General features: G+C 37.2%; 9 protein-coding genes and 1 non-coding gene across 10 annotated transcripts; 6 read left to right on the top strand and 4 right to left on the bottom strand.

Moving 5' to 3' along the window:
* Positions 1-340: 340 nt before the first annotated feature.
* Positions 341-5,819, bottom strand: SPOG_02479 (silencing protein Rik1). The gene has a single exon (XM_013168420.1). It carries the CDS (start codon positions 5,544-5,546, stop codon positions 2,400-2,402), a length of 3,147 nt encoding a protein of 1,048 aa, XP_013023874.1. The 5' UTR covers positions 5,547-5,819; the 3' UTR covers positions 341-2,399.
* Positions 664-2,178, top strand: SPOG_02478 (alpha-amylase; the record flags this gene model as incomplete). The annotated part of the gene is made up of 2 exons (XM_013168419.1): positions 664-1,629; positions 1,699-2,178. 2 exons carry the CDS (start codon positions 664-666, stop codon positions 2,176-2,178), a joined length of 1,446 nt encoding a protein of 481 aa, XP_013023873.1.
* Positions 5,820-6,708: 889 nt separating the features above from the next.
* On the bottom strand, positions 6,709-6,780 carry SPOG_16276. The gene has a single exon. It is a non-coding gene; the product is annotated as a tRNA-His (tRNA).
* Positions 6,781-7,010: 230 nt separating this feature from the next.
* On the top strand, positions 7,011-9,457 carry SPOG_02480 (protein phosphatase regulatory subunit Par1). Its single transcript, XM_013168421.1, has 6 exons — positions 7,011-7,272; positions 7,317-7,415; positions 7,497-7,710; positions 7,901-8,655; positions 8,705-9,003; positions 9,055-9,457. The coding sequence occupies exons 1-6, from the start codon at positions 7,249-7,251 to the stop codon at positions 9,311-9,313; spliced, it is 1,650 nt and encodes a 549-aa protein (XP_013023875.1). The 5' UTR covers positions 7,011-7,248; the 3' UTR covers positions 9,314-9,457.
* A 131-nt stretch (positions 9,458-9,588) lies between these two features.
* SPOG_02481 (condensin complex non-SMC subunit Cnd3) lies at positions 9,589-12,712 on the top strand. The gene is made up of 5 exons (XM_013168422.1): positions 9,589-11,575; positions 11,621-11,752; positions 11,792-12,014; positions 12,056-12,165; positions 12,212-12,712. Exons 1-5 carry the CDS (start codon positions 9,686-9,688, stop codon positions 12,479-12,481), a joined length of 2,625 nt encoding a protein of 874 aa, XP_013023876.1. The 5' UTR covers positions 9,589-9,685; the 3' UTR covers positions 12,482-12,712.
* Positions 10,733-14,800, bottom strand: SPOG_02482 (signal recognition particle subunit Srp54). The gene is made up of 3 exons (XM_013168423.1): positions 14,555-14,800; positions 11,970-14,237; positions 10,733-11,911 (listed from the first exon to the last, which is right to left on the bottom strand). Exons 1-2 carry the CDS (start codon positions 14,630-14,632, stop codon positions 12,750-12,752), a joined length of 1,566 nt encoding a protein of 521 aa, XP_013023877.1. The 5' UTR covers positions 14,633-14,800; the 3' UTR covers positions 10,733-11,911; positions 11,970-12,749.
* Positions 14,775-18,343, top strand: SPOG_02483 (telomere maintenance protein Ccq1). Its single transcript, XM_013168424.1, has one exon. It carries the CDS (start codon positions 15,574-15,576, stop codon positions 17,734-17,736), a length of 2,163 nt encoding a protein of 720 aa, XP_013023878.1. The 5' UTR covers positions 14,775-15,573; the 3' UTR covers positions 17,737-18,343.
* Positions 17,773-21,561, bottom strand: SPOG_02484 (ubiquitin carboxy terminal hydrolase Ubp22). Its single transcript, XM_013168425.1, has 3 exons — positions 21,405-21,561; positions 21,247-21,349; positions 17,773-21,192 (listed from the first exon to the last, which is right to left on the bottom strand). The coding sequence occupies exons 1-3, from the start codon at positions 21,405-21,407 to the stop codon at positions 17,978-17,980; spliced, it is 3,321 nt and encodes a 1,106-aa protein (XP_013023879.1). The 5' UTR covers positions 21,408-21,561; the 3' UTR covers positions 17,773-17,977.
* On the top strand, positions 21,497-21,676 carry SPOG_02485 (uncharacterized protein; the record flags this gene model as incomplete). Its single annotated transcript, XM_013168426.1, has 1 exon — positions 21,497-21,676. The coding sequence occupies one exon, from the start codon at positions 21,497-21,499 to the stop codon at positions 21,674-21,676; it is 180 nt and encodes a 59-aa protein (XP_013023880.1).
* Positions 21,677-21,819: 143 nt separating this feature from the next.
* Positions 21,820-23,921, top strand: SPOG_02486 (splicing factor Prp45). Its single transcript, XM_013168427.1, has 5 exons — positions 21,820-21,904; positions 21,949-22,113; positions 22,159-22,213; positions 22,269-23,582; positions 23,633-23,921. The coding sequence occupies exons 1-5, from the start codon at positions 21,876-21,878 to the stop codon at positions 23,720-23,722; spliced, it is 1,653 nt and encodes a 550-aa protein (XP_013023881.1). The 5' UTR covers positions 21,820-21,875; the 3' UTR covers positions 23,723-23,921.
* Positions 23,922-24,054: the final 133 nt, after the last annotated feature.

The following is a 24,054-nucleotide window of genomic DNA, read 5'->3' on the forward strand; positions in this document are numbered from 1 at the left end:
ATATGGCAAACCACAGAAATCCGGTATCATCCATTAGAACAATAATCATCATATTATAGAGGATTCATCGTTTTTAGAACAAAAATGCTACTAATTTAAAAGACTCAGAAATAAAATAAACATCACAACTATGTTGTTTGCATGCCCGATAAGAGTTCCAGTTAACGCCTCAAAGAAATAGTTGATTCGTTGAACAAGAACATCCCTACTGAAGAAAGCATATACTGTAGATCCGGGTTACTATTTTCTTTAACTTGAAGTATGAAAATCGAGACTTTAGATTAGTCTAGTCAAGTTATTACTTACATGCTACTTTTTTTAAAATTAAATTTAATATCTATTCCCCTTTATATTTGTTATACTTGAAATTGTCAGCCATTTTAATGTTTGTTTATATTTACGAGAATATAGGACAAACAAAACAGAATGAGAAGACTGTAAACATAAATATATTATTTTATATGCAACATAGTCATCATAGATAGAACCAATATTTACCAATTCAGAGTTCAGAAATCTGATAGTCTGTGAGTCATAGCCTCCGAGTATCATACCTCTTCCTTGTCTGCCTCCCTTAAGGCTTATTTCAAATTTCAACTATTAAGCAGCAACGCTTAATTCACCTTTTGGACGCTCCTGTATAATTTTCCGTTGGGGTATGCAATGGCTTGTTGCTTCTATCAGAAACAAGTTTTTATAAAAGAAAAGGAATACAACGACTTATGGAGAAAACAAGTAATATATCAGCTGCTTACTGATCGTTTTGCCAGGGATGAAGATGATTTCGAACATCCATCTCAAGGAAGAAAATACTTGGGAGGAACTTGGAGGGGTATAATAAAAAAGCTTGACTATATTCAATCACTTGGTTGTACAGCGGTATGGATTAGTCCCATCGTCAAAAATATCGAAAGTCAAACAGGTTATGGAGAAGCTTACCATGGCTATTGGGCGCAGGACTTTACAGAATTGAATAATCATTTTGGTAGTTCTCAAGACCTTAAAGATTTAGTCAACAGCCTTCATAAACGTGGAATGCTATGTATGATTGATATCGTTGTCAACCATATGGGACATGCTGGAACGCAGGCGATTGACTACACGCAATTCAAGCCATTCAACCAAGCTAACGATTTCCACCCATGGAAGTACATTCAGGATTATAATAATCAAGAGGAGGTCGTTAAAGGATGGCTTGGTGATAATTGTGTGAACTTACCTGACATTAAAACAGAAAAGCCCAGTGTACGCAAATTCTTTAAAAAATGGATTAGTGATTTGATCAACACTTATAAGTTTGACGGTATAAGAATAGACACTGCTAAACATGTTGAGAAATCCTTCTATCCCTCATTCATTGAAACAGCGAATGTCTTCACAACAGGCGAGATTTTCCATGGTAATCCAAAATACGCAGGGATTTATCAAAATTATATGCCTTCGATCATAAACTTTCCTTTTTACTATCAATTGCGCGAAGCCTTTTCATCGCCCAGAAAACCCATGCTTGAGTACTATCAAAAAGGTGTCTTGGATATCAGACATAGCTTTAGAGATACTACCATACTATGCAACTTTCTTGAAAACCACGATGTGCCCAGATTCTTTTCTCAAACGCAAGATAATGCTGTAAGTCATCAGTTAACCTAGTATTTACTCGCACAAAATATTTAATATAGTATGATTAACACTCTTTAGTTGGCGTTAAATGCTCTTGCTGCCACCATCTTTTCGGATGGTATACCTGTGATATACTATGGCCAAGAACAGAGATTCAGCGGTGGTAACGATCCTGATAATCGAGAGGGACTTTGGGTAAGTAAGTACGACACTTCAAACTTTGTGTTTGAGTGTATCTCACTATTTATTCGTCTTCGACAGCGCTTGGTTGCCAAATATCCAAAATTTTGCACTCAACTCTCTCAAATGGTATATGTGGACAACAGGGTCTACGCATTTTACAGGCCAGGAATTCTTCTTGTTCTATGTAACGGCGGAAGAAAAATGAGAAAAACAATACAAATAGACATATCTTCTTTCTCTTCACATACAAATCAAGTATTCGTGGATGCCTTAACCCAATCTCGTATACAAGCCACTGAAAAGATATTAAATTTAACCGTTAAATATGGGCTTCCATTGGTATGCATCTTCATGTTCTCACAAAAGGTTTTCTAACATAAATAGTTGCTAGTACCCGATGAAAGTAAATGATTAACTCATGTCACAAATATTCATTGCTGGTTTTTTTACCTAAGATAGGTTTTCGACGCAAATTTCTCAATCATTGATTCGCGTTTATGCATTAATAAACAGGAATTATCGTCCTTCATCATAACTACCGTAGGCTCAATTTCACTTATCTAGAATAGCAAATTAAGACTGAAATTATATCATATTCATGACAAAAGCTGTACTTCATCCAGCAGCATTCGTACTTTCTCATGAGAATTAAGATGTTCAACATGTTCCAAAAGTCGACACAATCGAATTATCTGGGTTGAAGACCAGTTTCTTGTGTCAGTAATGATATCTCCATTTACAAACGGAATCTCATTGGATTCTTCCTCTTCAATACTTTCAAAATCGGCCGTCGGCAAGTATGAGAGTTCAAGCTGTCGTATCTTTTTTGCAAGTTCGTCAAATTCATCAATATTGGAATTTAAGGAAAATATACTTCCAAAGGCACCTTTTATTGTACCAAAATATAAACGGGACTCTAGTGTTTTAACCGGATAAAAAGTTTGAGGCATCGTATTCAAACAGAATCTGGTTACCCTATCGTGAAGTCGGTATTGTGATTCTGCAATAAGTCTTGAATGACCATTTCGTCGTTCCGAGTGTGATATATTATCCAATCTTAAAATGTGTAATATCCCGCTATCGGATGCAAAGATGTATTTATTTTTCTCAAAGCAAAGAGCATTAATTACACGTTCGCCAAGGTAGTATCTTGTGTACATTGCGAAATTTCTGTTTTCCAGTCTTAAAACTGTAATAAAACCAACAACGTCCCCGACTAGAATATTTTTTTCTTCGTCAATAATTATTTGGGATATCAAATTGCCAACACAAAATTTTTTTTTCAGTTCCATTTTTCCATTTATAATATCAAAAAAACCAACGAACTGTCCAAAAGAAGCAATGAAACCTCTTTCATACACTGCTAGACAGCTAACAGCAGCAGCAACCTGGAAAGTATTAATACAGTTGAGTATAGTCAGTTTAGGTATAAACCGGTACAGCAACAACTTTCCATTCAACGGAAATAAATCATGTGGTTGATAGTTATTAATAGCAACAATTACCGTTTCCTTGTCTATCCTCAGTATTTCTTCACATCGGTTTTGCAGGGGAAAATCATACTTTTCAAGTTGTTTACCGCTAAAAAAATCTAGTAATGACAACGAATACTTTTCGGTAAAACCATCCGTACCTTCAGAGTGTGGATGGAGATTTATGGTTATCAGTATTTCGTCTAACATTACTGCCCGTAAAGGAACCTGACTCAAGGGAAACTTACTCGCATACAAATGAGGACTTGAATCCAGTTCTAAAAAGGAAATTCCTTTTGAAGAGACCGCAACGATCCCGTTAGTACCTAATTTTATAGAAAACTGGCACACATCGTAAGAAACAGGCATATTTAACGGCATATATCCAAGAGTCCCATTAAATCCGTAAACCATATGAGGCTGATCATTATTACAAATTATGTAAGTTCCAACATGCACACTCAACCGAGAGAATATAATTGGGGTAGTTCCCAGTTTCTTTACCTCAGTAAAAATCAAGTCATTTTTAGATAGGACATATGAAACTAAAAATCCATCGCCGTAGGAAACAAGGAAGAGACTCATTTCAGGGTCTAAATGTTCCAATATAACATTTCTAGGCAAGGAGGAAATTTTCGACTTGAAAACGCGTCCGGATTTAGAATTTATCATAAAGCTATAAATTAGAACCTCTTTAGACCAAAAACCAATAGCAATTTTTGATTCACTGGCCATTTCTAGGCAGCTAATTTCACTATCAAATTTAGTTCGAGATATTTCAGTGTCTTTCTGAAAAATAACAAGTTCCAATCCGCCTATGACAATTGCAGAGTAATCTTGATAACAAGAGGCATTTGTAATTTTCTCCAAATGTATTGCTTTTGGTAAGTTCGTAGAATCATAAATACGTAAAGATCTTGAGGTTACCTGGATAAATTGATTGTCGGTTCCTGATAGCGCGATCGTTCTTTCCTTTATTGACATCTCAGGAACGAATTCTAAATGTAGACCTTCTTTTAGATCAAAGACAAAAGTTTCATCGACAAAGACAATGAACAATTTATCAACCGGATGCGAAGAGAGAACCATGATGCGGACGATACCAGAACATTCATAAAATCCGAGAACTTTCATAGACAAAGCGTGTTTATAGTACAACAAAGACGCATTATAAAATGTCCCAGCACATACAAGCATACCTTGACTCTGATCGTTTGAGTATATATTTATATCATGAATAGGTCCTAAACTTGGTAAGACAAAGATATCACTAAGATCTCGAAGAGAAATAAGTTTCGAACAATTTCCATGACTACCAATAAATAAAAGGGAATCATTGAGCGAGACCAAACTCGTTATGCAAGTAACGGGTGATATTTCCAGCTTTTCAAAGGTCAAATTCCATAGTTTCCCGGCCAAAATGCTCGAATAAATTGCATAAAAATTACCATTTATATCGGACACAATGAAATGGTTTTCATAACCTTCAAGAGAAACCCAATGATTATACACTGTGGGCGGTGACTCAATGGTAACTATTCCACCACGATAAAAGCAATGGATGGATCTTTTATCTAATACTAGTAATCCTCTTTTTCCAAAAGGGAGAATTTTGGAAGGTAAAACAGACTCAAAGAGGCGAATTCCATTCTCTAAATTTTTTGACTCCACGTCGATGGGAAAAGCTGTTATAGCAGATTCAATACCTTCACTATGTAAAACAACTAAAGTCGGAATCTTTGGATAGTTTAACAGACAAATGTCATATATAAGGTGAACTGGAAAAGAGATGGGGAAGCCATCATCAATGGAATTACCAGATTTTTGTCTCTCTTCAGCGGACAAGACATTTATGCATAGCATGAAGGCTTCATCTATACTTAGGAAAATCATGCGCATTCTCTTATCCACCAGACAATAGCTTTTGGCGAAACGACACCAAGGAAATGATACCCGATAGCGTAGAGGAGGATGATCTACATTTACTTTCTGAAAGTCTTCGTCCCAGTAAAGAGTAAAATACGTATCATCCTGTAAAACAACAAAAAGATAATCCCGACTAAGACCGGGAGGTCGATAGGTCTGTAAATGCCTTACTGCATACCATAAGGGAATAGTAGTAAAAATATCTAAGTCATTTTTATCTGTTATGCGATAAATATTAATGTTCAGATTTTGAACAAGGATCAAAGATGGTTCAGAAGAAAAGAACTGGCTTGATATCGCTGTATCAATTGTTGTCGACCTAAAAGAGTGAACGCAAAGCGCCATGCACAATTTCCATTAAATGGAGAAAGAATAATATTCAAAAAGATTAACAACGATGGAATATGAATCCAGATATGAATCGTTTATGTTCGAAAGGACAATTCACTTCTTTCAAAAAGGATAATGTGTTACAGGCATATAGTTATTCAGCGAAAATGCTTTAATTACTTAATTCTATGTACATGCAAGGCTTTTTCCTTTATTTTTGGAAAAATTTTCTTATTCCCTGTTATACGATGAAAAAAAAAGCAAATACAAGGGTTTAGGAAAGAAACCATACCAGGTAGGTGCATACAATAAATAAAAATGAAATATACAGTTTTTTTCGGCTAAAATATTCAATAAATATATGAAATAAACTAAAAAAAGGAACAAGAGTTTTTTTCTTATTGAGGGGGGGGGGGGGACAAAAAACGCTATATGGACGTTTGGTAATACTTTTAATTATGGAATTAATATTGCGAAAGGAGGATTTTAGTTTAATGTTTATTTGCTTACTTTCTGAATCCTACCTGCAAAAGCGGGAAAAAAAGAGTAATAACACTAAATTCGAGGAAAAAAAGAATTTGCTTTTCAGAGCAGCCTTTTCCATCTCCAGTCATTCTCTCACAATTAAAGAAAAAATAAAAATCACATAAATATCATCTATGAAATTCACGTATTTCCCTGCAATATAGAATGTACTGTTACTTGTAAGGGTACACTGATTTTTGTGTCAAAAAAAATTAGAATCTATTGACGTTTTCATTGAATTTTAGAATATTTTTCGTTTTCATTACTAAATTTAAATAGATATTAAAAAAATTGGCAATTTATTTTGCAGTAATGGAATTTACAGAAATGTGTATTCCTTCTGTCAATGACTCCAAGAAGCTTCAGTAAATAGGAAACTTATTACAAACAAATTTTTCAAAAAATCAGGCAAAACAAACAAAAGAAAATTCTATACACTTAGAAATCCATTCCATATTCGTCGTAAACATTTTCAGAGACTTAGGATCTACAACTTATGGAGGAACAACCAATGTACTCAGTACTTTTATATTCATTTTGATAACCCATTCTCCCGTCCTTCATTGATGAGTATCCGCCGCATGGTCATTTTTTTTTACTCATAACAATTGGGAAGGGAATTGAAAATAAAATTTACAAAAAAGTCAAAAACTGCCCACACCAGGAATCGAACCTGGGTCGCATCGGCCACAACGATGAGTCTTAACCACTGGACCATGTGAGCTTTTGTTGATAACATGATTTATGTTAAATTAATATACACGTTACGTAATAAGACATAGGAATGTTTAGCCAAAAGATCCATCGTAATTTTTTTTTACAGCTTTATTCTGTCAAATGAGTGTCGTTTCTATTGCTTGGTTGCTTTTCTGATGAGTTCGTTTATTGGAGATAAAATTGCTCTTACCGGTATAGGAATTAACGAATCGTACCGTACATCCCAATTGTTCTGCGCTTTCTTATTCTTCGTTACTGCAGGCTTCCATCATGTAAATACCAACTAAGGAAGAACGAAATAGACTTTCAAAAACCAAGGAAATAGGAAGAGATTACGTGAAACTGCAAATTGATTCTGTCATCTCAAATAGCCTGTTTTGGGACCACATCCTGAAGGCTTCTTCATCTTGAATTTTAAGCTTCACTTTCAAGCTCCAAGGAAACTAACCTCGATTTTTCCCAATTACTTTATAAAATGAAGGGAATTAAAAGCAAAATGGTGAGTAATTTCACAAGGGAATTTATGTTGACAAAGTTTAATAGCTCTCTAGGGGTAAAACGCAGGACTCACAAAAGTCTAGCAAAAAGAAAGAAAGTAAAAAGTCCTCATCTCATGAATCTTTAAAATCATCACCTAAAGAGGTATGCTTTTTTGTGCTAGATGCCTTAGTAGACCTAGCATTTTTATTAAGCTAAAGCTAATTAACACTTATACTGTTATAGTCACCATCAGTTGAACCTTCCAACGCTGTCATGGGTGCACAGAATGATTATCTTTTGGTCCCCAAGCATTCAAGTAAAAAGGTCCCAATTGATACGACTCCCACTCCGAGAGACGAGATTTTACTGGAAAATGTTCGAACTGTACGAAAACAGCGATCTTCTTTATATCACATATCTGAGAATCGAATGCTAGTTCGTCTTCCTTCTTTTTCAGGTATGTTGTTTTACTAAAAATCGTCTATGAGTGTTTTTACATACTGCAATCGTATCGGAGCGATAATACTGAAACCCTAGAAACTTGAGATGTTCTCTTCTTTCCTTTTTCTTTTTATCGAAGAATATCGTAGCCGAAAACACTACAACGACTCTTCTTCTTATGGTCCTTGTTTTTACTAACTTTTCAGATGTACCCGTCACTGCATGGCATTCTTTGGCTTTGGAAAAATTAGAACAATGCTGTGTTTTGTTTGATTTTAATGATCCCTCCACCGATCTTTATGGTAAGGAAGTTAAGCGCGAGGCTCTACAAGACTTGATGGATTTGGTTTCTGTTCGGAAAGAAGCAATAGATGAGTCCTTGTATCCTTCCATTGTACATATGTTCTCCGTTAATGTTTTTCGCCCTTTACCGCCTCCTTCCAATCCTCTTGGTGAAGTTGTGGATTTAGAAGAAGACGAACCAGCGCTAGAAGTGGCATGGCCTCATTTACATCTTGTTTATGACTTTTTTTTGAGGTTTTTTGAGTCTCCATCTCTCAACACTTCTATTGCCAAAGTATATATTAACCAAAAATTTATTCGTAAACTACTTGTTTTGTTTGATAGTGAAGATCCTCGTGAAAGGGATTTTTTGAAAACTATTCTTCATAGGATATACGGAAAGTTTCTCTCTTTGCGTGCTTTTATTCGAAGGTCTATTAGTAATTTGTTTTTACAATACATTTACGAAAATGAGCAATTTAGTGGAATTGCGGAACTTCTCGAAATTCTGGGCAGTATTATTAATGGATTCGCACTTCCACTAAAAGAAGAACACAAGGTATTCTTATCCCGTGTTCTAATTCCTATGCACAAGGCAAAATCTCTTGCCCTTTATTATCCACAGATTGCATATGGTATTGTACAATTTGTGGAAAAAGATTCCTCCGTGACCGAAGAGGTAGGTTTTTTGAAACATTTATACTTTTCATTTACTAAACAATGTGTAGGTCATCCTTGGTCTTCTTCGATACTGGCCCAAGGTGAATAGCGGGAAGGAAGTTTTATTTTTGAATGAATTGGAAGATATCATTGAAGTGATGGAGCCTTCCGAATTCCTAAAAATACAAATGCCGCTATTTCAGAAATTAGCTTCTTGCATATCTAGTCAGAACTTTCAGGTTGCCGAGCGCGCTTTATATTTTTTTAACAATGATTATTTTGTGCATCTGGTTGAAGAAAATGTTGATGTTATTTTGCCCATTATATATCCAGCCCTCTTTGAAATATCAAAAAGCCATTGGAACAGGTAAGAAAAATTGTTTCTCGTCACTGTTCCTCAAATAACTAACTTTTGCAGGGTAATCAATTCCATGGTTTGTAACGTTTTGAAATTGTTTATGGATATTAATCCTTCTTTATTTGACGAAGTTGATTCAGAATATTCTGAATTAGTACTCAAAAGGGAAAAGGAAGAACAAGAAAGGAAAGAAAGATGGCTTATTCTTGAGTCTATTGCGACTGAAAATGCTTCTAAAATGAAAGCATCAAAAAATACATCTGTACAGTCAACTACGGAACAACTTAAAAAAATCTCTATTGAAACTCCAGGCGATTAGGCCTTTTGCATTATTAATAATGATTCTCTATATGCTACAACTTATTTCTTTTCTCTTCTATATCTAATTAATTTGCTGCAATCTAGCATCTACTTATTATTGCCATATTTTTAACCTTAATCAGCTCTATTTGTGTTATTATTATTTTTTCTTTTTTCAGTTAAAACGTATTTTAGCTTGTAGCCTTTAGTTTCTGTTTACTTCAAGCAGACGGTAGAATATAATAACCTCCCTTAAACGATCGTTAGATTCATATGTTTACATCCAAGGTGATAGAAACCTCAATATCACCAACATTGAGTCAGGCTGTTCAGCAGCTCCTCTAGCTTCCGTTGCATTATATATATTAAGTAGAGGGTCCATGAATTGAAGATGTCTGCTTTACAAATCATTGCATCCAGTCAAAATTCCGTTTCTAGTCACAGAAAACTGTGTAATAAATTATTCGCTTTACGACTGCAAGAAGCGTTTTTGCAGGATGTTTTTCAATCCATAAATATTATATTAACAATAAAAAAGGGAAATAGCAATGCAGATCGCGTCCTTCGATTTATTGTCACGTTCATTAATTATCTTCAGCAAAAGGATCCGAAGACTGACATTGCTCAACCAGTTTTAAAGCACGCTTTAAGAGGTTTGGATGCGAAAGATAAAACAGTGCGCTTTCGCAGCTGTCAGGTTGTGGCCAGAGTCATCAATTGCGTGAAAGAAATCGATGATGACATATACAGTATTCTTCGTGAAAAATTACTCGATCGTGTAGTAGACAGAGAATCGTTTGTACGCCTGGAAGCCGTCATTGCCCTCTCTCGTCTTCAAGAGGATACTGAAGATGAGGAGAATGATGTTCGTAACATGCTATTATTTTTATTACAGAATGATCCTAGTCCTGATGTTCGAAGAGCTGTTTTGCTGAATATTGAAGTGAGCAAAGTTACTCTACCGTTTATTCTTGAACGTGCCAGAGACGTGGATGCGACCAATCGAAAATGTGTCTATTCTAAAGTACTTCCTAAAATCGGTGACTTTCGATACCTCAGTATCAAAAAGCGAGTTCGTATTCTGAAATGGGGTATGAATGATAGAGATGATAGTGTCCAACAAGCAGCGTCCAATATGTTAGCATATCAATGGATAGAGAGCGCAGATAATAATTTGTTAGAATTGCTGGAGCGTTTGGACGTCGTCCAAAATTCGGAAGTTGCTAATTTAGCAATAAAATGCTTTTTTACAACTCGCCTCGAGACACTCACTGAAATTGAATTCCCCGATCAGTTTTGGTTGGAGTTGACGGCAGAGTCTGCTCTCCTTGCTAGATCATTTAGCGAAGTTTGTGCTGAGAAGAATTTTGGAGAACTTGCAGAAAAAATACCTGAAGTAAGTCAATTGACTTATTTCATTGAAAAACAATACGTCGCTCTACGTGATAGATCTACTTATGAGGAGGCTTCTTTTATCATTGAACAACTTTTGCTAATTGCCTTAAACCAAGATATGGCTGATGAAATTGGAAGACGTAAACTATTAAAGAGTTTAACTAACAGTCTTTCCACTTCGTTGCTTTCTGAAACCTTGATATCTCTTCATGTGGAATTATTGAAAAAATTATGTTCTACTGAAACCGATTTTTGCTCTTTGCTGGTAGAAATTATTACGGACATATTCGAACAAGGACATGCTGAAACCGCGAAGGAATCTGAACTCCAACAGGCTCCACCAAAGTCTCCCCAGGAAAAAGAACCTGAAGCTGCTTCATCTCCCGTTCCTTCAAACATGGAAGAAGATGAAGCTAACGAAGAAACCGAAGAATATAAGGAAGCATTTAGTGAACTAAGATGCCTTTCTTATGTCCAAGCCTTGTTTGAAAATATATCTTCCCCACTAAATGAAAACTTATATGTCATTGATTTACTAAAATCTTTAATTATACCTGCTGTAAAATCTCATGATTTGCCAATTCGCGAAAAAGGTTTAGAATGTTTGAGTCTTGTCTGCCTTTTAAATAGCGATTTAGCTTATGAAAATGTTCCTTTATATTTACATTGCTTGGAAAAAGGAACAGATAATTTAAAGATTATTGCCCTTCGAACCTTGACCGATATCTTTCTTCAACACGGGAAGGATAGATTCTCCACATACGATGAGCAATTCTCGTCGTTGTTGCTTGAAACTCTTTTCAACATCGATGAGGCTGAGTTGCAAACCCTTAGTGCTGAAGCAATTGCGAAACTTTTAGTAATTGTTCATTATCGGGATGAACTAGTACGTGAAAGTAGTTTCCATAATAATAATACTAACTATGAACAGTTTCTTAAGCCTTTAATAATCCAATATTTTGAGCCAAATACTGTTGAGAACTTTGCTTTACGTCAGGTGTTAGGTTATTTCTTTCCAGTTTATGTATATGGATCTCCTGAAAACCAGTGGAAAGTCGCAGAGGTATTAGATTCTATAATGCTTATTCTAACAATTAAATAGGTATTTTGCGACACGTTATTGAATTTAATGGAAGTATACCGCGATATAGATGAGGATGATCTTCAATTATCGACTTCCCAAATTTCTTTGCAAATGCTTGATTGGACTGATAACGAAAAGCTTTTCGAGAAGAAAGTCAATAGTGAGTCTTACACATTAAATAATAAGATTCACTTACACTTGGCGAATAATATCTTTGAATGCTTGCCTCGTGCACCTGAAGGTAAGTAGTTGGTATTTTTGGCTTTTACTAAACGTCTGTAGGAAAAGATAGGAAACTCATGGTTTCTTTGCTCGGAAAACTTAATATCCCTGACACATTGCCTTCTGACGACTTTAGCAAATCGATTAGGAAATTACAAACATTTGAGAATGTAAGTAAAACTTTTTATTTTACAAGACCAGATATTAATTTCTTAGCATGGCTTAACGTTAGACTCTACTAGTATGAATATTCTAAAAAAGTTTGAAACAACTTTAAGAAATAACGAAGCAGCAGCACTTGAAAGGGAAGAACAGGAAGCAAAGAGTGACGCAGAACACCCAGAGGTGGACGAAAGTAAAGAAAGTGAGAACAAAGAAGAGGAGCCTCTTGCTTATAACGATTTAAATTCTGAAACAACAAATCAAGATCACTCAATGACAGTTGATTCTGATGAAGAGGTGTACGTCAAAGAAGAAGAGGACTAATGCGCGGTCACTCAATTATTGTTGGAACATTCCTATAGTGTTTGCATAAACTAAAATACGCTCGCTCTTTCTATTTATTGCCAGGTTAGATTTTTGGTTACTGCTTATAAAATGCACTGCTAATATTGTTTATGTATAGAATTAGAAAGTAAAAGTATAGATATTCTTAGGTCTAAGAAAAGAAACATAGTTTACCGTTGATATTCATTTAATTAAAACAAGTAAAGATGCCAAAAGAGTAAATTACTAAAGTACAACAGAAACATAATTAGCGTCTCCGAGGTGGCTTTGTTGCGCCTTGCAATTGATTCATCATGCCTTTAAGATCAAATCCTCCGGGTTCACCACCACTTCCCATCAACATGTTCGCCATTTTAGATATGTCACCAAAGTTCATCGAACCAGGGTTAAAGTCGGGCATACCAGCACCACCCATGCCCATTGATTGTAGACGCTTTTGCATAGCTGCCATTTGGCGGGGGTCCTTCTTGAGACCGGCAGCCGGATTTCCACCGAGCTTGCCCAAAATACCATCTTTTCCTCCCATTTTTTTTGCCATTTGAGCAAAAATACGAACTTGAGAGATTGTTTCTTCGACTTCAAGGACGCTGGTACCACTACCCTTTGCTACTCGCAGAACACGAGAGGGCTGCTCTATAAAAGCAGAACCATCAGAATCAAGTTCTTGTTCGGTCATTGAATCAACGATATAAAGCATTCTTTTCATACGTATAGCTCCTTCTTCATCATTCATGCCTTGCATCATATTGCTCATACCGGGAATCATACTGGCCATTTTACTCAATGGTCCGAGTTTCATAATATTACCAAGTTGGTCTCGAAAATCGCGAACAGTAAATTTTCCTTGCTCTAGATTTTTGACCATATTCTTTTTATCTAAATTTAAAGATTGGACGTGTTCCATGAGACCTTCCATATCACCCATTCCTAAAAGCTTGGAAATAAAGGATCGGGGCGAGAATTTCTCCAAGTCATTAATGTGTTCACCAGTACCAATAAAGACAATAGGCGTATTGGTAGCTGCCACCGCAGACAAAGCACCACCACCTTTAGCATGGCCGTCTAATTTTGTAATGATAACAGCCCCAAAGTTGGCACTTTCCTTAAAAGCTTTAGCCTGAGGTTCGGCAGCCTGACCAATACTAGCATCAAGAATCATAATAGTCTGATCCGGTTGAATAGCTTCGGAGATCTCAACCATTTCAGCAAAGAGCTCTTTTTCTTGTTGATGCCTACCGGAAGTATCGACGATGATAACGTCAAATCGATCTTTTGTAAATTTCTCTACACCTTCTTGAGCAATAACAACGGGGTCTGTCTCAGTGTAGCTACCATAAAAGGGTACACGAGCCTTAATGGCATTTTGTTTTAATTGATCAAAAGCACCAGCACGGAATGTATCCGCAGCAACTAAGCAAGACTTCAAGCCTCTTCTTTGATAATGTAAAGCTAGCTTGGTACATGTAGTAGTCTTACCACTACCTTGAAGACCAACCATCATAATTACCGATGGCTTTCCTTTCTTAGGTGTGAAAGCTTGCACTTGGGGATCAACGAGACTGCAAAGCTCGTCAAATACAGTTTTTTGAACTATCCGCTTTCCATTGACGCCCTGAGGAAGGTTGCTAATATTAATTTTCTTTTTTATGTTGGTCCTTAACGTTTGGACGAGTCTAACATTGACGTCTGTTTCCAATAAAGCAGTGCAGATATTTTTTAAGAGAGTATCAACAAGCTAATTTAGTTAGTTATTACAAGGAAATAAAGAATGATAAAGAGCAGTGCTCAACTGATGATTAATGTCAAAAAAGCAATTAAATGAGATACTGAAAAGTAGTCAAATCAAGATAATTGTATGCTGCAAAGCATATATTCTAACAAGTCGTTTTGTTCACAAGAGAAGTATACTCCCTGACATTTTGTTTCCAACAAGCTCAACACAGTCTTCCCACTTGTACAAGACAACATTCGCCAAAAAAAAGAAAAACAACAATGAGAAAGTTTAACAATAATCCTAGAGCTTGTCTACTCCACTCCAACCAAACTACTTACCTGTTCATTGACAGATGAAGCCTTGGAGAAATCCCCCAAGGCAGAATTTAAACGACGCCCTAAATCTGCGAATACCATTTTGTCAATTTAAATCTAACTTCGGTGATTTAAAGAGACAAAAAGGAGCTGAATTGTCGTTTTGAGTTTTTGGTAGTTGGCAAGTTACGCTAGGCCTTGACATCGTATTGTTGACATCGTACAAAGAACGTCGCATATGAATTTTCAAACCACAGGCACCTCCATAAGAACATTCTACACCGTAAAACAACTATACATGAATCCATAGAACCATACTTCTAATTTTTCTTTTCATCCTGTTTTTTTTATATAGTGAGATTGACAAAGAGCACGATAATAAGCTTAACGGGACTAAGTGTAACGATTAATCCTACAGTATCTTTTTGTTGCGCAACTGGACATACGATCCTTAGTAAACATGATGTCCGTATGAGGAAAACTCCACAGACAGCGGTACGTAGGAAAACCTTGAAAGGGAAATTGCAGACCACACTACAAGAAAGGCATACTAGTCCCTCGCTCATTTCAAATGACAGAGTACTGAGTTTGATCTAGCAAACCCTTTATAAGTCGGAAATCTTTCTTTTTTTTCCACTTTACAGAGTTAGAAGAAGACGGCCTTTTTGATTGAAACATTCTCCATATGGATTTGTCCATTGCTACACGAAAAGGAGCAAGATATTGTTTGTTTACTCTTTAGTGAAACCGAAAGAGCTGAAGCAAACAAAGCTATTAGCATGCAGCTTTACGTTTTCTTATTAGGTGGTTAACAAATGCGCACCATGGTGAAGAATACGATTTCACGACTATGGTAAAACACGGTAAGTTCCAAACAAACGCTTTTTCAACGCGTTTTTTACCTAAACAACATCGGTTTCTTAAGTGCCATAGATTGAATGCATAGAAGGTGCGTTTCAAGGATTGACGTCTATTGATTGTTCCTGAAAAGTAGAGCTCGCGAATCGAAGAACCACTGCATTGAATCGCACCATTTTGGAACGATGAGTGAGTATCAGGAACTGATGGATTCTACGATTGTCAATGAAAGTGATTCCAAATTTGAGATATTTATTCCATCCAATGGCTCCAAAAAATGGATTTCCAAAGAGGAATGTCCTGGATTTTTGGAAGATGCTTGGCTTTTGAAGGCAGCAAGTCATAAACGCAAGCTAGACCACTCGCTCGACGCTACTTTGGATGCAGAGCAACCTCCTCTTAAACAACACGAGGTAAATTTTCTTCATCAAGGATTTGACCCAGCAGAAAATGACTTTCTGACGCAAGATGTGGGCGAGTATCCATCAACGCAGCAACTGTTCCCTATTAACGAATCGTCCAACTCGGATTCGCTGTCATTACCTTTCCCAGGATTTTCCAAAACAAACTCTTCCGTTTTTGATGTCGGACTCCCTATGTCTTCCATCCAACGCAGAATGATGCATCGCCTTGTCCAGTATTTTGCTTTCTGCATCGACCACTTTTGCACGGGTCCAAGTGATACACGTATACAGGAAAAGATTCGCCTGTTTTTGCAATCGGCTCATAAAATCGCCAAGCATCCTTGGCTTTACGAAAAAGAGGTTCGAGGTGATTCAGACATGTTGTCTGCTAAACCAGATGAGGGTAAGCCTATTTCCGTGCCGAACATGTCAGACCATGCCGAAGCCTCCTCTAAGTTCATTTTTATCGGGAAATTATTAGAATCGATTTCATCAAAGCTTTGGATACCTCTATTCTGCTTTGTTTCAAACGATGTTCTTGCTACTTTACTCACTACATGGCTGTCTTCAACATCTCTTTCGGTAAAATCTTGGTCACCAGAGACACAAATGCAAGATAATAAAGATGTTTCATTATGGGTATGCTCTTCAAGACACGCTCCCTCCACAGCTACTCTGTTTAAGTCTGATGTCCGTTTTGGTGCTGTAATTTTCTACGATATGGATGCCTATATGGGTGTCACTAGCACTCTCTCTTCATTTCCTTGTCCAATTCTTCGACTTCTTCATATCAATTCTGTGGAACATGTCATCAGAAGCTTCCAATCTTCTTATAATGCAAGCTTTCTTGTCAACATTGTCGGCGTATTGGCTGCTCTCAATTCTTCTACTGAAGAAAACGCCCAAGTCGCTGACCTCAATGTGTTTTCGAACCGTGCCGAAAGTAGCGGCGCTATTGTTGACGCCAGTGCAAATCATTCACACCTTTTCGACGTTGCAAATGAAGCCGCAGATAAGGTAGCTGAGTGGATTGTTAATGATAGCGCACCTAACTCGTGGCCGTTACAGCCTTTAGTAGACCTCGCGAACCTAGCTGTTGCCGAACCCAAACCTTCTCAAGGGTCTCCGTCCCGTATCGATGATACTATCTTAAAGTCTTCGGACGATAACCTTTTCACCCCCCAAATATCTCAAACGCCTTCTAAAGGATCTCAGGAAGTAGCTTCGTCAATCTCGAAACCGACGATTCAAACATCTCAATCACAGCAAGATCCAGACGCCTCTGATTTTGGAAACAATTACGATTTACAGGGAGCCGCTGTTCAATATCTGCAGAGAAGATTACGAATGGTTGAAGATGAGTTACATGAAGCCGTCAATGTGAAAAACATAAAGCAAAGTCATGCTGATGAATTGGAACAACAAATAGCTAAACTTACAGATAATTTACAAGAATATCGAGAACAAGTGCGAGGACTTAAAATTGAACTTGAAAAATCCCAGAAAAATCTCGAAGCAGGAAAGAAGAATGATACCGAAAGGTTAAAAGAAGTTGCCGATTTAAAGCAACAAATTACAAATTTGTCTAAGCAGTTGAATTTTGGTTTCAAGTTTATTCAAGATATGCAAGAAGACGAACTTCGTGCTCGACTCCTAGAATCCAATGAACAGAAATACAAACTTGGCCAGCTTAATAAAACCCAAAAAGAAGATTTGGATTTTATTACGCAGCAATATCAAAATGCCTCCGTCTCTGCTAGCGAACAAACTAAGGAAGTTGCTAGACTACAAGCGGAAAACGAACGACTTAAAATGATTAATGGAAAAGCTATGGAAGAAGTCAAATCCTACAGTGACGCCAGAGCTGATGCTTTACTTGCTAAAGTTTCATCCCTTGAAGAGTCTCTCGCTATTTTAAAGAAAAAGACCTTACCACCTCTTTAAAAAACGATTAAAAGATTGAGTTGATCAATTAAGATCCTCAGCTATTTAGTTAATGTAAGTTTTAATGATTATCATCTAGACGATTATTGTTAGAGAAGTCTAACCCATTAATAATATACGTTTCACCTATGTATATCTCAACATAGTGAATATGGATATCTGCTTTGAAGACATTTGGACGTAGAGTGAATGTGAAGTAAAAATCTTGATTGCAAAGAATAAACATTATTATTGTCATACTTTAGCCTTTCATTTGTATCGCCCGATCTAGAATTGTAGGCTTTCTAATTTCTTTTTTAGCTCTATCCAGAGCCAAGGTACCGTTACACTGTTGAAGAATCTCGAAAACAACATCGTCATCATTTAAATACACAACAGAGTGCATATCAAAATCAATGATAGCGAACTTTATTACAGAGAAAATATTGTCCGGGTACATGGTTCGAAAACGCAGCCGCTCTCTAGTAATAGCAAATCTCTCTCCCGGCTTTATCACAAATTTGAAAGGAATGCTATGCATTCGAGCGATATCTTTATGGAAATGATAGACAACTATTACTCTCTCATCGTCCTGTAAATTAATTTCTTCTTCGGGTATAACCTCTCCAATAATCCTAGCAAAAGGGTTCAATGATCTTATCATTGTTCGCATATTAATGTCCCGATACCATTTGTATTCCAAAACTTCATAAAAGCGTACCTTCTGGTTAGGCAATTCTAGTTCTGGATACTTTTCACAGACAGCATTAAATACATCGGAAACATTCCCAATTTTATAAATGTAAACATCAATTAGCTCGGCATTTGCAAGTCCTTCAAAAAGCCAAGTAACACGTAAAAGTCGCTTTTTATCTAAATCAGAAAGACTAACATCCATAATCTCGTAAAAAAGAATATTAGATACGGTATCTTCGTCAGAACTATGAATTATGTCGTAAAGAGTGATGTTTGGATTGTTTGGGATAACCATATTAGCTGAGTATGTAAGAGGACTGCATGTCGTAAGCCGAATATGGTCCGCATGTGTACCTAATTTTTCACCTAATTCCGCAGAAAGCTCTACTAGTTTCATGCGTCGATCAAGCACAAGTTCAAACTCAAGAATGCTCTCTTGATCAATAAACCTTGGTCGAAAAGTAATAAGTACACGGTTTGCCATGAAATCATATAACTGAACGGCCGTTGGAAATCTTTTGTCTTTCCAATCCTTCGTTTCCGAAACTGCTTTCTCGAAACAAATAATATCACCTGTTCCGAGTTCACCCTCACTAAAGGTTTTATTCAACCTTAAGTATTCAATATAACCTGGTTTAATTTCCTCATATAAGTACAACGGGGTATCTTTCAATAAGCCAACGCGCTCACACAATTCCGGGCAAATGGAATCAATCCTGTCATATTTATTGACAAAAATCGTTCCACTACCAATTATTTCTTGACTTTCTCTGTCAAAATATTTAATAAATAAGAATGCATCATGAGAATCAAAGGAAACATTAATTAGAGTATCGACTGTCTGATTTTCAGGTAATATTTCCAAGTATAAACGAAGGATCTCGCCTTGCGAGTTCCATTTATCCTTAGCCTCTTCAATTGAAAGGGTCAACTCATTTACAGGTTCTTCCACACGTACAGTAAAATTTTGTCGGCGAACTACATACCAAAGGCGTAAGCGCTTCGCAGGGATATCAATTTTTTCGGATATCATTGGTACAAGATCCGAAAACTTCAATTCTTTTTTTATTCTAAAGTGAAGCATAGCTTCCTCATCAACTGTATTACCGAAATTTACAAGATCAAATTCGTGATGATTAGCGAAATAGTCTGGAGTAATAATTTCAACTTTGGTATAGAGATGGCTTTCTAAACGTTCCTTTCGCTGTTGATCGACCAATCGTATATTTTCATCGAGTACCTCTTTTAAGTGGTTAGGAATTTCATCCTTTTGAACAGGAGCCATTAACTCATCAATTTTGTCCTTTCGCAAATACAAAAGCATATAAGCACTCATAAATCTTTTAAGTTTTACAGCAGATCGAAAAGGTGGATGAACAATATAATCACCACCGTAATTTTCTTCTAAAACTTCCTTCAAGGTCGCAGGCGTTACTCTAGTATCATCAAATTTGTACCACCCACCGTCTTTTTGGGGTTTTAGGAGAGCATAATAATGACCATTATCGAGATCGCCAGAATGAACAAGTACTCCATGTAGAACGTACTCACAATTTTGATCTTGATCAGCTTCAGGAGTTAAGAAGGCTTTTGCATTAAATTCAAGTGGAAATTCGTAACGATCATTAATCTTTATCATCATATCTCTTTCAAAGTCATACTCAAATCTTTTTAGTTGAAGATGTAAGATGGGAGGAAATGATTCAAAAATAACACCCTTTTTTGCTTCTTGGAAACCATACGTATCAGCGTAATAGCAGTTATCTCCATCTAAAGTCTCAACTTGGATGTAGTCACGGAACGAAGCCTCTAGATTTTTCATTCCTTTAACGTTTAACTGGATATCCCAGAACTCTTCGGTGCGGGCAGACTCATAATTAACGTTCATGCAAGCAACGTAACTTTTCATCTTTCCAGAAAAAAGATTCTTTAGTGCATTTTCCATGGTGCCTTCCATGCTTCGCTCCAAATTATCTTGTAAAACTCGGTTAAATTCCTGAACATCATGCTGCATGAAAGAATCTAAAGAATCCCAACCAAATGATTTTGTCAAATCAGTTGTAGGGACAGGTTCATTCATAAATTGTAAATTATAAAAACAGCGTTGAAGAGCATATGCAATACCGTTTTTTGATTCCTCTCTTTCTGTGGGGACTTGGTAAACGATTCTACGGAAAGCACCAATAATGTACAGAGACTGTAACAAAGAATTCATATAACAAGTAGCGCCTTGGTTTTTCAAGCCAACGTAACCTGTCATTGATTTTGAGTCATAATGATTAAAAGAGTGCCATAGTACGCCGGTGGGATCATCGAGAATTCGAACATAAGCGTTTATGCGTAATGCTCCATCTTCGACAATGGGGGGTGCAACGGGAGATTCGCGCGAAAGAAGCCGTTTTGTTTCAGTAAACTGGGTAAATCCCCAATCGGCAATTTCCGGAGAGTAGCGACAATGCGCAGCACTTGCTACGCGTAAAGAAGGATTGTTCAGGTTGGAGATAATGAGTGCGAACTGGCAGCACACGCCATAGTCTTGTTTCTCCTTTTCTTCTTTAAAGGGTATATATTCTAAGAAAAGGGACGTGTATCCAGAAGACTGCGAAATGCCTTGTGGGAAGTAAACGATGCGAAATTGGCGTCCACCAACTTCAAATATACGACTTGAAGCGCGACTATCAAGTTCATGCCAATTTTTTATTTCCCAAGTATAACTTCCATAAGCAACATCATCATAATCCGGAAGAGCAAGCGTCAGTTCTTCTTTCACGGTTTCTTCTTCTTCTTGAGTTAGATGATATAAACGAAAACACGGGTTAAAAAACATTCTCATACCTATCTGCGAGTGCCGATTTAAACTAGAGACGGATCCAATTGTCTTTGTATCTAAATCGACAAGAGGAGTCTCCTGTGATTTCAATTCAATTTCACCATTGGCCTGTTTTCATCAACTCGTTAGTAAACATTCAGTCATTGCAAACAAAGCAACATACCATGAGACCGTTTATAGTTCTCCTTTTTTCAATTAAATCTTCTCATAAAATAGCAGGTAAGGCTAATTCGTTACGAATGGCCTCCGAGAAAAATGGCTCTGGTCACGGCTTTTAGAGCTAGACAAACCGCTCTTCAGATGGAATGGGTGGTCGAGGCCACCGTAATAATTCGACTAGTTGTGCAGTATACTACTTTATTCAACTATAGAGAGGAACAACGTATGCGTGCTAAAGTATATAATGAAGCAGATATGGCTTATAATACAAAATGATTGTTTACATGCAAAATCATACTGAAAATAAGAGTATCCATGGTGTTCATTGCATGAAATAGTTTTATTGAACTTCCTTACACAAATGTAGTCTCAATTATCTTCAACAAGAGTGGGAGGGCGGACTCTGAAGACGCGATGTATTTCTTACCAGAGCCTATATCAACCAGCAACTACGAAATTGTTCAATTTGAGCAAAATGTCACTGTTATCGAGTGAATTGGCTAGGTAAATGATATTATTACTTTCTGTACGTTTGTTAACATTTGTAGGATTTTACCTAATCCTGAGTCCGACGAGGAAGAGGAAGATATATATGTCCCTGAAGAATCACCAAAAAAAGAAAGCCAGGATGTCATTCGTAAATCCGTTCCTCCTTACTTACATAGAAAGGGATGGATTCCATCCTCTTTAGAAGACTTCGGCGACGGTGGAGCGTATGTGTGAATATGTGGTAATTCCAGGACTAATACAGAAATTAGGTATCCAGAGATTAATGTAGCTCAATATCCATTAGATATGGGAAGGAAACCGATGGTACGTATATTGTGAGGAGAACTGTACCAAAATCGTTTGCTAATTATGTATATAGAGTACATCTTCAGGGCGCTCACTTGCTCTTCAAGTCACCTCTTCAGGAGGTGTTGATTACGGTGCTATTGCGCGTCAAGGACATGAACATGGCGAGCTTGTACAGTCGAGTTTTCAGGACCTAATTCCTTTGAGAGCTCGTATCGGTGTGGGTGAAATCTCAGTCGAAAAACCCCCCGAAGAAGAAAAGCAACTGGTTGCAAAGAAAACTAAAGCTGCTCTTGAAAAGATTGTAACTGGTAAAATCTCGCAGTCTCAACCTAAAAGTGCTGTCGTGCAGAAACCCGATGATCCTGTTTATATTCGTTATACGCCAAGTAATCAGATGGGCCAAGCTCCTAGCAAGCAGAGGATCATTAAACTTGTTACAGAAGAGCAAGATCCCATGGAGCCACCAAAGTTCCGCCACAAAAAAGTTCCACGTGGTCCTCCTTCTCCTCCTGTGCCAGTATTGCAATCTCCGCCTCGTAAAGTGACTGCAAAAGAACAACAGGAATGGCAGATTCCTCCGAGTATATCCAACTGGAAGAACCCCAAAGGCTATACCATTCCTTTGGATAAACGTCTGGCTGCTGATGGACGTGGTTTAAACGATGTGGAAATCAGCGATGGTTTTGCAAAGTTTTCTGAAGCTCTGTTTACAGCGGAACGTCAAGCTCGTGAAGAAGTACGTTATCGAGCTATAATGCGTCAAAAAATGGCAGAAAAAGAGAAACAAGAGAAAGAACAGCGGTTATTTATGCTTGCGCAGAAGGCTAGAGAAGAGCGGACGGGTCATGTTGCTGAATATCAGTCCCGCCCTCGCTCTCCTAGCGCGTCTGGCGAAAGATATCCATCCGAGTCTCCGGCAAACAGTGAATCAGAAATCCCTGAAAACGAGGAAGAGGATGAAGGACTGCGCAGACGTGAGGAAATTCGTCATGAAAGAAGACGCCAATATGAGAAAGAGCTTCGACTTAATAGAATGGGTGCTGAGAAAAGAGCCCAGCTTACCGGTGCTGACCGTCCTCGTGATGTATCTGAAAGAGTAGCACTTGGTTTATCAAAACCTTCTATGTCTAGTGAAACAATGATTGATAGTAGATTATTCAACCAAGCTTCAGGATTAGGGTCAGGATTTCAGGACGAAGACTCTTACAATGTGTACGACAAGCCTTGGAGGGCTGCTCCAGCATCCACTCTTTATAGACCTGGTGCTAGCTTGGGCCGGCATGTTGATGCTTCTGCAGAATTAGAACGAATAACTTCAGAAAATCGTTATGATGTGCTAGGATCAGTTCACAAAAAGTTTAAAGGAATGGATGAAACATCTCAGGTATGTATAAATAGATGCTTTTAGATGATACTTGTTTGCTAACATTACAGAATGCATCCGGTCCTGTAGTTTTTGAAAAGGATGTTGATCCTTTTGGCGTAAATAACTTTTTGGATACCGTCTCCTCTTCGAAAAAGTGAAGCTTGCTATTGAAGCTTGTTAATGATTTCTGTATAATATGCTATGACTAGTGGACTAATGGGCTTTATCGAGCATTTCATGATAAATCGTGGTCTTTTTGATTAATTTACAGAGAATTATTTAAAGAAATAAAATTAAAAGGATTACAAGGGTATACAGATATTCTAAGGCTGTGAAAAATTTCAAGTCATTCTAGACTGATTACTTTCTCGGTAGGATGTAAAGTATCAGAAACGACTAAAGATAATAAGTTTTGCACTTTTCCATTTATTTTATTTCACTTATGGGATAGTGACCTAGAGCAGTTGGTTCCCTTAACTTATGGAATGGG

Source organism: Schizosaccharomyces cryophilus (assembly GCF_000004155.1).
Source record: "Schizosaccharomyces cryophilus OY26 unplaced genomic scaffold supercont4.4, whole genome shotgun sequence".
Classification (NCBI taxonomy): Eukaryota; Fungi; Ascomycota; class Schizosaccharomycetes; order Schizosaccharomycetales; family Schizosaccharomycetaceae; genus Schizosaccharomyces; species Schizosaccharomyces cryophilus.

Excerpts from the sequence above, each read along its gene's own strand:
- SPOG_02484 (XM_013168425.1), bottom strand. Across the intron at positions 21,193-21,246 it reads AAATCGGCACTCGCAGATAG|AAGAAGAAACCGTGAAAGAA; the intron begins GTATGAGAATGT and ends TAACTCAAGAAG.
- SPOG_02480 (XM_013168421.1), top strand. The coding sequence starts at position 7,249 with ATGAAGGGAATTAAAAGCAAAATG. Across the intron at positions 7,273-7,316 it reads AGGGAATTAAAAGCAAAATG|CTCTCTAGGGGTAAAACGCA; the intron begins GTGAGTAATTTC and ends AAAGTTTAATAG. Across the intron at positions 7,711-7,900 it reads TCGTCTTCCTTCTTTTTCAG|ATGTACCCGTCACTGCATGG; the intron begins GTATGTTGTTTT and ends CTAACTTTTCAG.
- SPOG_02486 (XM_013168427.1), top strand. The coding sequence starts at position 21,876 with ATGTCACTGTTATCGAGTGAATTGGCTAG. Across the intron at positions 22,114-22,158 it reads GACTTCGGCGACGGTGGAGC|GTATCCAGAGATTAATGTAG; the intron begins GTATGTGTGAAT and ends TACAGAAATTAG. Across the intron at positions 23,583-23,632 it reads GAATGGATGAAACATCTCAG|AATGCATCCGGTCCTGTAGT; the intron begins GTATGTATAAAT and ends CTAACATTACAG.
- SPOG_02482 (XM_013168423.1), bottom strand. The coding sequence starts at position 14,632 with ATGGTATTCGCAGATTTAGGGCGTCGTTTAAATTCTGCCTTGGGGGAT. Across the intron at positions 14,238-14,554 it reads CTTCATCTGTCAATGAACAG|CTTGTTGATACTCTCTTAAA; the intron begins GTAAGTAGTTTG and ends TAACTAAATTAG.
- SPOG_02481 (XM_013168422.1), top strand. The coding sequence starts at position 9,686 with ATGTCTGCTTTACAAATCATTGCATCCAGTCAAAATTCCGTTTCTAGT. Across the intron at positions 12,015-12,055 it reads CTTGCCTCGTGCACCTGAAG|GAAAAGATAGGAAACTCATG; the intron begins GTAAGTAGTTGG and ends AAACGTCTGTAG. Across the intron at positions 12,166-12,211 it reads AATTACAAACATTTGAGAAT|CATGGCTTAACGTTAGACTC; the intron begins GTAAGTAAAACT and ends TTAATTTCTTAG.
- SPOG_02483 (XM_013168424.1), top strand. The coding sequence starts at position 15,574 with ATGAGTGAGTATCAGGAACTGATGGATTCTACGATTGTCAATGAAAGT.
- SPOG_02479 (XM_013168420.1), bottom strand. The coding sequence starts at position 5,546 with ATGGCGCTTTGCGTTCACTCTTTTAGGTCGACAACAATTGATACAGCG.